Source organism: Coregonus lavaretus, assembly GCF_964263955.1.
Source record: "Coregonus lavaretus genome assembly, contig: HAP1_SCAFFOLD_7424, whole genome shotgun sequence".
In the NCBI taxonomy this organism is placed as follows: Eukaryota; Metazoa; Chordata; class Actinopteri; order Salmoniformes; family Salmonidae; genus Coregonus; species Coregonus lavaretus.
Genome location: NW_028166417.1, coordinates 1 through 10000, shown reverse-complemented (window position 1 = coordinate 10000; position 10000 = coordinate 1). Strand labels below are relative to the sequence as shown.

The 10000-nt window shown below is 53.8% G+C and overlaps 1 protein-coding gene across 1 annotated transcript in view; it reads left to right on the top strand.

The window, feature by feature from the left end:
• LOC311114748 (sodium/hydrogen exchanger 5-like) overlaps positions 1-9257 on the top strand; it is a gene marked incomplete at both ends in the record, with an annotated part of 11744 nt that extends 2487 nt beyond the window's left edge. Inside the window, 3 exons of the mRNA XM_084189985.1 lie at positions 6915-6987; positions 7562-7693; positions 8650-9257. Coding sequence (XP_084046111.1) covers positions 6915-6987; positions 7562-7693; positions 8650-9257 — 813 coding nt within the window. The remainder of the gene's footprint in view (positions 1-6914; positions 6988-7561; positions 7694-8649) is intronic.
• Between the last annotated feature and the right edge of the window lie 743 nt (positions 9258-10000).

The following is a 10000-nucleotide window of genomic DNA, read 5'->3' as shown; positions in this document are numbered from 1 at the left end:
GGTCGGTTGCCTGGGTTGGACAGGGCTGGGTTGTCTAGGTTGGACAGGGTCGGTTGTCTAGGTTGGACAGGGTCGGTTGTCTAGGTTGGACAGGGTCGGTTGCCTGGGTTGGACAGGGCTGGGTTGTCTAGGTTGGACAGGGCTGGGTTGTCTAGGTTGGACAGGGTCGGTTGCCTGGGTTGGACAGGGCTGGGTTGTCTAGGTTGGACAGGGTCGGTTGTCTAGGTTGGACAGGGTCGGTTGCCTGGGTTGGACAGGGCTGGGTTGTCTAGGTTGGACAGGGTCGGTTGTCTAGGTTGGACAGGGTCGGTTGCCTGGGTTGGACAGGGCTGGGTTGTCTGGGTTGGACAGGGCTGGGTTGTCTAGGTTGGACAGGGTCGGTTGTCTGGGTTGGACAGGGCTGGGTTGTCTAGGTTGGACAGGGTCGGTTGTCTGGGTTGGACAGGGCTGGGTTGTCTGGGTTGGACAGGGTCGGTTGCCTGGGTTGGACAGGGCTGGGTTGTCTAGGTTGGACAGGGTCGGTTGCCTGGGTTGGACAGGGTCGGTTGCCTGGGTTGGACAGGGTCGGTTGTCTGGGTTGGACAGGGCTGGGTTGTCTAGGTTGGACAGGGTCGGTTGCCTAGGTTGGACAGGGTCGGTTGTCTAGGTTGGACAGGGTCGGTTGCCTGGGTTGGACAGGGCTGGGTTGCCTGGGTTGGACAGGGCTGGGTTGTCTGGGTTGGACAGGGTCGGTTGCCTGGGTTGGACAGGGCTGGGTTGTCTGGGTTGGACAGGGTCGGTTGTCTAGGTTGGACAGGGTCGGTTGTCTAGGTTGGACAGGGTCGGTTGCCTGGGTTGGACAGGGCTGGGTTGCCTGGGTTGGACAGGGCTGGGTTGTCTAGGTTGGACAGGGTCGGTTGCCTGGGTTGGACAGGGCTGGGTTGTCTAGGTTGGACAGGGTCGGTTGTCTAGGTTGGACAGGGTCGGTTGTCTGGGTTGGACAGGGTCGGTTGTCTGGGTTGGACAGGGCTGGGTCTGTTTTGGGTACGGCAGGGCTGGGTTGTCTAGGTTGGACAGGGTCGGTTGCCTGGGTTGGACAGGGTCGGTTGCCTGGGTTGGACAGGGTCGGTTGCCTGGGTTGGACAGGGTCGGTTGCCTGGGTTGGACAGGGCTGGGTTGTCTAGGTTGGACAGGGTCGGTTGCCTGGGTTGGACAGGGTCGGTTGCCTGGGTTGGACAGGGTCGGTTGCCTGGGTTGGACAGGGTCGGTTGCCTGGGTTGGACAGGGTCGGTTGCCTGGGTTGGACAGTGTCGGTTGCCTGGGTTGGACAGGGTCGGTTGCCTGGGTTGGACAGGGCTGGGTTGTCTAGGTTGGACAGGGCTGGGTTGTCTAGGTTGGACAGGGTCGGTTGTCTAGGTTGGACAGGGTCGGTTGTCTAGGTTGGACAGGGTCGGTTGCCTGGGTTGGACAGGGTCGGTTGCCTGGGTTGGACAGGGTCGGTTGCCTGGGTTGGACAGGGTCGGTTGCCTGGGTTGGACAGGGTCGGTTGCCTGGGTTGGACAGGGTCGGTTGTCTAGGTTGGACAGGGCTGGGTTGTCTAGGTTGGACAGGGCTGGGTTGTCTGGGTTGGACAGGGTCGGTTGCCTGGGTTGGACAGGGTCGGTTGCCTGGGTTGGACAGGGTCGGTTGCCTGGGTTGGACAGGGTCGGTTGTCTAGGTTGGACAGGGCTGGGTTGTCTAGGTTGGACAGGGCTGGGTTGTCTAGGTTGGACAGGGTCGGTTGCCTGGGTTGGACAGGGTCGGTTGCCTGGGTTGGACAGGGTCGGTTGTCTAGGTTGGACAGGGCTGGGTTGTCTAGGTTGGACAGGGCTGGGTTGTCTGGGTTGGACAGGGTCGGTTGCCTGGGTTGGACAGGGTCGGTTGCCTGGGTTGGACAGGGTCGGTTGCCTGGGTTGGACAGGGTCGGTTGTCTAGGTTGGACAGGGCTGGGTTGTCTAGGTTGGACAGGGCTGGGTTGTCTAGGTTGGACAGGGTCGGTTGCCCTTCCCAATCTGTGCATAGCACCCTCTATTCATTTACTGGAGACTAGGTTGTGTGTTTATTTTGAGGCTGGGATTTGGGCATGACTTGGCTGTGCTGGGTTGGGCTGGGCTGGGTTCTCTATACTGGGTTTTGGGCTGGGCTGGTTCTCTATACTGGGTTTTGGGTTGGGCTGGGTTCTCTATACTGGGTTTTGGGCTGGGCTGGGCTGGGTTCTCTATACTGGGTTTTGGGCTGGGCTGGGCTGGGTTCTCTATACTGGGTTTTGGGCAGGGCTGGGCTGGGTTCTCTATACTGGGTTTTGGGCTGGGCTGGGTTCTCTATACTGGGTTTTGGGCTGGGCTGGGTTCTCTATACTGGGTTTTGGGCTGGGCTGGGTTCTCTATACTGGGTTTAGGCAGGGCTGGGCTGGGTTCTCTATACTGGGTTTTGGGCTGGGCTGGGTTCTCTATACTGGGTTTTGGGCTGGGCTGGGTTGTCTATACTGGGTTTTAGGCAGGGCAGGGCTGGGTTCTCTATACTGGGTTTTGGGCTGGGCTGGGTTCTCTATACTGGGTTTTGGGCTGGGCTGGGTTCTCTATACTGGGTTTTGGGCTGGGCTGGGTTGTCTATACTGGGTTTTAGGCAGGGCAGGGCTGGGTTCTCTATACTGGGTTTTGGGCTGGGCTGGTTCTCTATACTGGGTTTTGGGCTGAGCTGGGTTCTCTATACTGGGTTTTAGGCAGGGCTGGTTCTCTATACTGGGTTTAGGCTGGGCTGGGCTGGGTTCTCTATACTGGGTTTTGGGCTGGGCTGGGTTCTCTATACTGGGTTTTGGGCTGGGCTGGGTTGTCTATACTGGGTTTTAGGCAGGGCTGGTTCTCTATACTGGGTTTAGGCTGGGCTGGGCTGGGTTCTCTATACTGGGTTTTGGGCTGGGCTGGGTTCTCTATACTGGGTTTTGGGCTGGGCTGGGTTGTCTATACTGGGTTTTAGGCAGGGCAGGGCTGGGTTCTCTATACTGGGTTTTGGGCTGGGCTGGGTTCTCTATACTGGGTTTTGGGCTGGGCTGGGTTCTCTATACTGGGTTTTGGGCTGGGCTGGGTTGTATATACTGGGTTTTAGGCAGGGCAGGGCTGGGTTCTCTATACTGGGTTTTGGGCTGGGCTGGTTCTCTATACTGGGTTTTGGGCTGAGCTGGGTTCTCTATACTGGGTTTTAGGCAGGGCTGGTTCTCTATACTGGGTTTTAGGCAGGCCAGGGCTGGGTTCTCTATACTGGGTTTTGGGCTGGGCTGGGTTCTCTATACTGGGTTTTGGGCTGGGCTGGGTTCTCTATACTGGGTTTTGGGCTGGGCTGGGTTCTCTATACTGGGTTTTGGGCTGGGCTGGGCTGGGTTCTCTATACAGGGTTTTGGGCTGGGCTGGGTTCTCTATACTGGGTTTTGGGCTGGGCTGGTTCTCTATACTGGGTTTTGGGCTGGGCTGGGCTGGGTTCTCTATACTGGGTTTTAGGCAGGGCTCGGTTCTCTATACTGGGTTTTGGGCTGGGCTGGGCTGGGTTCTCTATACTGGGTTTTAAGCATGGCTGGGCTGGTTCTCTATACTGGGTTTTGGGCTGGGCTGGTTCTCTATATTGGGTTTTAGGCAGGGCTGGGCTGGGTTCTCTATACTGGGTTTTGGGCTGGGCTGGGTTCTCTATACTGGGTTTTAAGCATGGCTGGGCTGGGTTCTCTATACTGGGTTTTAGGCTGGGCTGGGCTGGGTTCTCTATACTGGGTTTTGGGCTGGGCTGGGTTCTCTATACTGGGTTTTAGGCTGGGCAGGGCTGGGTTCTCTATACTGGGTTTTAGGCTGGGCAGGGCTGGGTTCTCTATACTGGGTTTTAGGCTGGGCAGGGCTGGGTTCTCTATACTGGGTTTTGGGCTGGGCTGGGTTCTCTATACTGGGTTTTAGGCTGGGCAGGGCTGGGTTCTCTATACTGGGTTTTGGGCTGGGCTGGGTTCTCTATACTGGGTTTTGGGCTGGGCAGGGCTGGGTTCTCTATACTGGGTTTTGGGCTGGGCTGGGCTGGGTTCTCTATACTGGGTTTTGGGAAGGGCTGGGCTGGGTTCTCTATACTGGGTTTTGGGCTGGGCAGGGCTGGGTTCTCTATACTGGGTTTAGGCAGGGCTGTGCTGGGTTCTCTATACTGGGTTTTGGGAAGGGCTGGGCTGGGTTCTCTATACTGGGTTTAGGCAGGGCAGAGTCCTCCCTAAGCCTACAGAGGTCAGAAACTGAAGGTCACAGCCTTAGGTGACACTAAAGCCAGTTTTATCACGATTGAATACTTTAGTCCCAGGACACATTCAGACCACTGAAACAGAGATATGCTGATAAATGTTTCTCTCTCTGTTTCGCTCTATCTCTCTCTCTCTCGCCCTCTCTCGCTCTCTCTCTCGCTCTCTCTCTCTCTCCCTCTCTCTCTCTGTGGTGCATAAATGACCTTCTGCATGTCTACCTGTCCTGTTTCACAATTGGAATATCACCTTGCTCTGAACCAACGGAACTTATCACTATTCCAATGAGATACTGGAATATGAGCTATTATTCATTACTATTCCACTAAGCTGTTGGAGTAAAGGCTATCACATTATTTAAACCTATATCCACAGCCAGCCAGCTACCAAAGTCTTCATTAAACCTATATCCACTGCCAGCCAGCTACCAAAGTCTTCATTAAACCTATATCCACTGCCAGCCAGCTACCAAAGTCTTCATTAAACCTATATCCACTGCCAGCCAGCTACCAAAGTCTTCATTAAAACTATATCCACAGCCAGCCAGCTACCAAAGTCTTCATTAAACCTATATCCACAGCCAGCCAGCTACCAAAGTCTTCATTAAACCTATATCCACAGCCAGCCAGCTACCAAAGTCTTCATTAAACCTATATCCACAGCCAGCCAGCTACCAAAGTCTTCATTAAACCTATATCCACTGCCAGCCAGCTACCAAAGTCTTCATTAAACCTATATCCACTGCCAGCCAGCTACCAAAGTCTTCATTAAACCTATATCCACAGCCAGCCAGCTACCAAAGTCATAATTAAACCTATATCCACTGCCAGCCAGCTACCAAAGTCTTCATTAAACCTATATCCACAGCCAGCCAGCTACCAAAGTCTTCATTAAACCTATATCTACATCTGTGTGTGTCCAGGATTTACATTCATGAACATAGCCAGGGCCTTCAACGGTATAGCCAAGGCCTTCAACGGTATAGCCAAGGGCCTTCAACGGGATAGCTAAGGGCCTTCAACGGGATAGCCAGGGCCTTCAACGGTATAGCCAGGGCCTTCAACGGGATAGCCAGGGCCTTCAACGGGATAGCCAGGGTCTTCAACGGTATAGCCAGGGCCTTCAACGGTATAGCCAGGGCCTTCAACGGGATAGCCAGGGCCTTCAACGGGATAGCCAGGGCCTTCAACGGGATAGCCAGGGCCTTCAACGGTATAGCCAAGGGCCTTCAACGGGATAGCCAGGGCCTTCAACGGGATAGCCAGGGCCTTCAACGGGATAGCCAGGGCCTTCAACGGGATAGCCAGGGCCTTCAACGGGATAGCCAGGGCCTTCAACGGTATAGCCAGGGCCTTCAACGGGATAGCCAGGGCCTTCAACGGGATAGCCAGGGCCTTCAACGGGATAGCCAGGGCCTTCAACGGTATAGCCAGGGCCTTCAACGGTATAGCCAGGGCCTTCAACGGTATAGCCAGGGCCTTCAACGGGATAGCCAGGGCCTTCAACGGGATAGCCAGGGCCTTCAACGGGATAGCCAGGGCCTTCAACGGTATAGCCAAGGGCCTTCAACGGGATAGCCAGGGCCTTCAACGGGATAGCCAGGGGTCTTCAACGGTATAGCCAAGGCCTTCAACGGGATAGCCAGGGCCTTCAACGGTATAGCCAAGGGCCTTCAACGGTATAGCCAGGGCCTTCAACGGGATAGCCAGGGCCTTCAATGGGATAGCCAAGGGCCTTCAATGGGATAGCCAAGGCCTTCAACGGTATAGCCAGGGCCTTCAACGGGATAGCCAGGGCCTTCAACGGTATAGCCAGGGCCTTCAACGGTATAGCCAGGGCCTTCAATGGGATAGCCAGGGCCTTCAACTGGATAGCCAGGGCCTTCAACGGTATAGCCAGGGCCTTCAACTGGATAGCCAGGGCCTTCAATGGGATAGCCAGGGCCTTCAACTGGATAGCCAGGGCCTTCAACGGGATAGCCAGGGCCTTCAACGGTATAGCCAGGGCCTTCAACGGTATAGCCAGGGCCTTGGACCGTTCTCTGTTGTGGAAGGGAGAAATATGAAGTAATCAGAGGAGTCTGGTGGGAGGAGCTATAGGAGGATGGGCTCATGGTATTGGCTGGAATGGAAGCAATGGAATGGTATCAAACACATGGAAACAATATGTTTGACTCCGTTTCCATTGATTCCATTCCAGCCATTCCTGTAATAGACATTAGAACTGGTTTCCTGTGGGTCCTTCCTGTAATAGACATTAGAACTGGTTTCCTGTGGGTCCTTCCTGTAATAGACATTAGAACTGGTTTCCTGTGGGTCCTTCCTGTAATAGACATTAGAACTGGTTTCCTGTGGGTCCTTCCTGTAATAGACATTAGAACTGGTTTCCTGTGGGTCCTTCCTGTAATAGACATTAGAACTGGTTTCCTGTGGGTCCTTCCTGTAATAGACATTAGAACTTGTTTCCTGTGGGTCCTTCCTGTAATATACATTAGAACTGGTTTCCTGTGGGTCCTTCCTGTAATAGACATTAGAACTGGTTTCCTGTGGGTCCTTCCTGTAATAGACATTAGAACTGGTTTCCTGTGGGTCCTTCCTGTAATAGACATTAGAACTGGTGTTTTCTCTCCCTCCCACAGCGAAGAGGATCAGACGTAAAAGAACAGGACCTCAACGACAAACCTCGACGAAACGTCAGCTGGCAAGACAAAGGTGGGTCACTCACTAAACACACCGGAAATTGAGTCTGGCCTCTATGATTTCAATATCATTCCATCATAACCTGTGTTCCCAGCTGTCACTCAAACAATTTCTGTGGGTACTGGAATCTAGGGCTACATTCCAATATTCACACTAGTACATTATCTAGGATGCTCGGCCAAAACATTGGTTCACAGAGACAGAGCATAGGAGTTGGTTGAAGTAGAAAAAAAAAAAAGATAAGAGTTGCTGTCATAGTCCATTGATCATGTGTCTGTGATGCCCCCTCAGATCCTGTGATGGTGCATTGTGGGTAGTGTAGTGTTCATGTGTCTGTGATGCCCCCTCAGATCCTGTGATGGTGCATTGTGGGTAGTGTAGTGTTCATGTGTCTGTGATGCCCCCTCAGATCCTGTGATGGTGCATTGTGGGTAGTGTAGTGTTCATGTGTCTGTGATGCCCCCTCAGATCCTGTGATGGTGCATTGTGGGTAGTGTAGTGTTCATGTGTCTGTGATGCCCCCTCAGATCCTGTGATGGTGCATTGTGGGTAGTGTAGTGTTCATGTGTCTGTGATGCCCCCTCAGATCCTATGGTAGTGCCAGTGGATTCGGAGGATGAGAAGGGGGAGGACTTGGAGCCAGAGAAGGAGGAGGACATTGGCATCACCTTCGTGGCTCGAAAGGTTCCAGAGACGCCCAAAGAACGGCCCAAATCTGGTAAGGACACATTGACACAGGAGAGACTAGAAACCTCAGAAAATGGCCTGGTGTCCCTGTCTAATACTGTATTCATACATTAACTGTAATTTGGAATATCTTCATTAGAATATGAATTCATGGCCTCCCGAGTGGCGCAGCAGTCTAAGGCACTGCATCGCAGTGCTTGAGGCGTCACTACAGACCCGGGTTCGATCCCAGGCTGTGTCACAACCGGCCCGTGACCGGGAGTCCCATAGGGCGGCGCACAATTGGCCCAGCGTCGTCCGGGTTAGGGGAGGGTTTGGCCGGGGGGGGGGCTTTACTTGGCTCATCGCGCTCTAGCGACTCCTTGTGGTGGGGCCGGGTGCCTGCAGGCTGACCTCGGTCGTCATGTGAACGGTGTTTCCTCCAACACATTGGTGCAGCTGGCTTCCGGGTTAAGCGGGCAGGTGTTAAGAAGCGCGGTTTGGCGGGTCATGTTTCGGAGGACGCATGACTCGACCTTCGCCTCTCCCGAGCCCATCGGGGAGTTGCAGCGATGAGACAAGATCGCAATTGGATATCACGAAATTGGGGAAACGGGGTAAAATACAACAAAGAATAATAATACAAAAGAAAGTAAGAATAATAATTCATTAGAATCAATAGAATATCAAAATGTAAAGACACACATTGGGTATTCATTGTTTTTAAAGTATTTTGATGTCTGCTAGATACAGTGTAGCTCAGTTGGTAGAGCATGGCGCTTGCAACGCCAGGGTTGTGGGTTCGATTCCCACGGGGGGGCCAGTATGAAAAATGCATGCACTCACTAACTGTAAGTCGCTCTGGATAAGAGCGTCAGCTAAAATGACTAAAATGTTTAAAAAAATGTTAAAATGTAAGTATGCCAGAGATGGTATTTAGATATATTGTAATGTTACAGCCAGGATCCTGACTGTATGTTCCTCTGTCTGACCTGTGTCCTGTCTCAGTCCCGGCTGGTCTGGAGGTGTGTCAGAGCCCCTCCGTGGCCCCCCCGTCCCCCACCTGCGGTGAGAGGAACCTGCCCTGGAAGGGCGGCATTGGAACCCTGCCGGTGTGTGTCTCCATGGAGGCTACTAAGATCATCCCCATAGATCTGCAGCAGGCCTGGAACCAGAGCATCTCCTCCTTAGAGAGCCTGGGCTCCCCGCCGGTCCCCGTGGAAGCCCTACACCCCCGCGTCAGCGCCCTCTCCAGGCTGGGTGGGCCCCGTCCTGTCTCGTACTCTGGTAGTGGAGTGAGCGGGGCCGGTTCTGGATCCAGAGGGGCTGGAGGAGGAGGAGTGGGGTCAATAGTGGCTCAGGGCATCGCTCGGTTTGAGTTCCCTCCAGGAGGAGAGGAGAAGGAGGAGGAAGAGGGGGCCTTGTCTGACCAGGAGCAGGAGCTGCAGCCCCTCATGTCATCCTCTGTGAGGCCCCCTGGCCCCCCACCCCCTCCCCCACTGGCCCAGGGTCTAGGGCGGAGGAGGAACCCCTGTGTGTACCTGAGGAGCCTGGTCACAGCGCCCCCTCCTGGCAGTGAGCCGCTGGCGCGCAGCAGAGGGCCCACTCAGCTGTAATGGCTCCGACCACATCTCTGGTTACAGTTGCCCCCCGTTGGCACAGATCTAGGATCAGCTTAGCTCCCCAAGTCCTAACCAATACCACTAGGGAGAACGACGCAAGACTGATTTTTAGATCAGCTTTTATGGGCAATCACATCCCTCACACACTCAACACCATTAACACACACACACAACAGAACACACCCCCAACCACACCAGCTCAGGCCGTCCATCCCCTCAGCTCTGGTACTTCTCACTCCAGATGACGAGTGACAAACGTCATCTCCTTCAATAACTCCAGCTCCAACGTCTCTATAGATCAGACACAGGATGTTGGACTAATACGGTGATGATGAAATTGAGGAAGTATGTTTATGCGAACCCAAATAGCACCCTTTTCCCTATATAGTGCACTACTTTTGACCAGGGCCCCTATAGGGCTTTGGTCAAACATAGTGCACCATGTAGGGAATAGGTTGCTATTTGGGACGCAGACTGAGAGGTTTTAATGTGGCAGCTGGTACAGTCACAGATAGACAGACACAGTGCATTGTGGTCCAGGGTTGGAGCCGTCCGTCCATGTGGTAAAACAATACCAGTTTTCATATTATGCATTTATATTCCCCCCCCAGCTCCCTGCAGGGGTTGAGGTTCTGCCCTGTCTGTTTCATACACTTGGATGTAAGTCAATGTCAAGATGTAAGCCTATTGGAAATATATCTGTCTACAGCCGGACTGCCACATCATAAAGCTACATT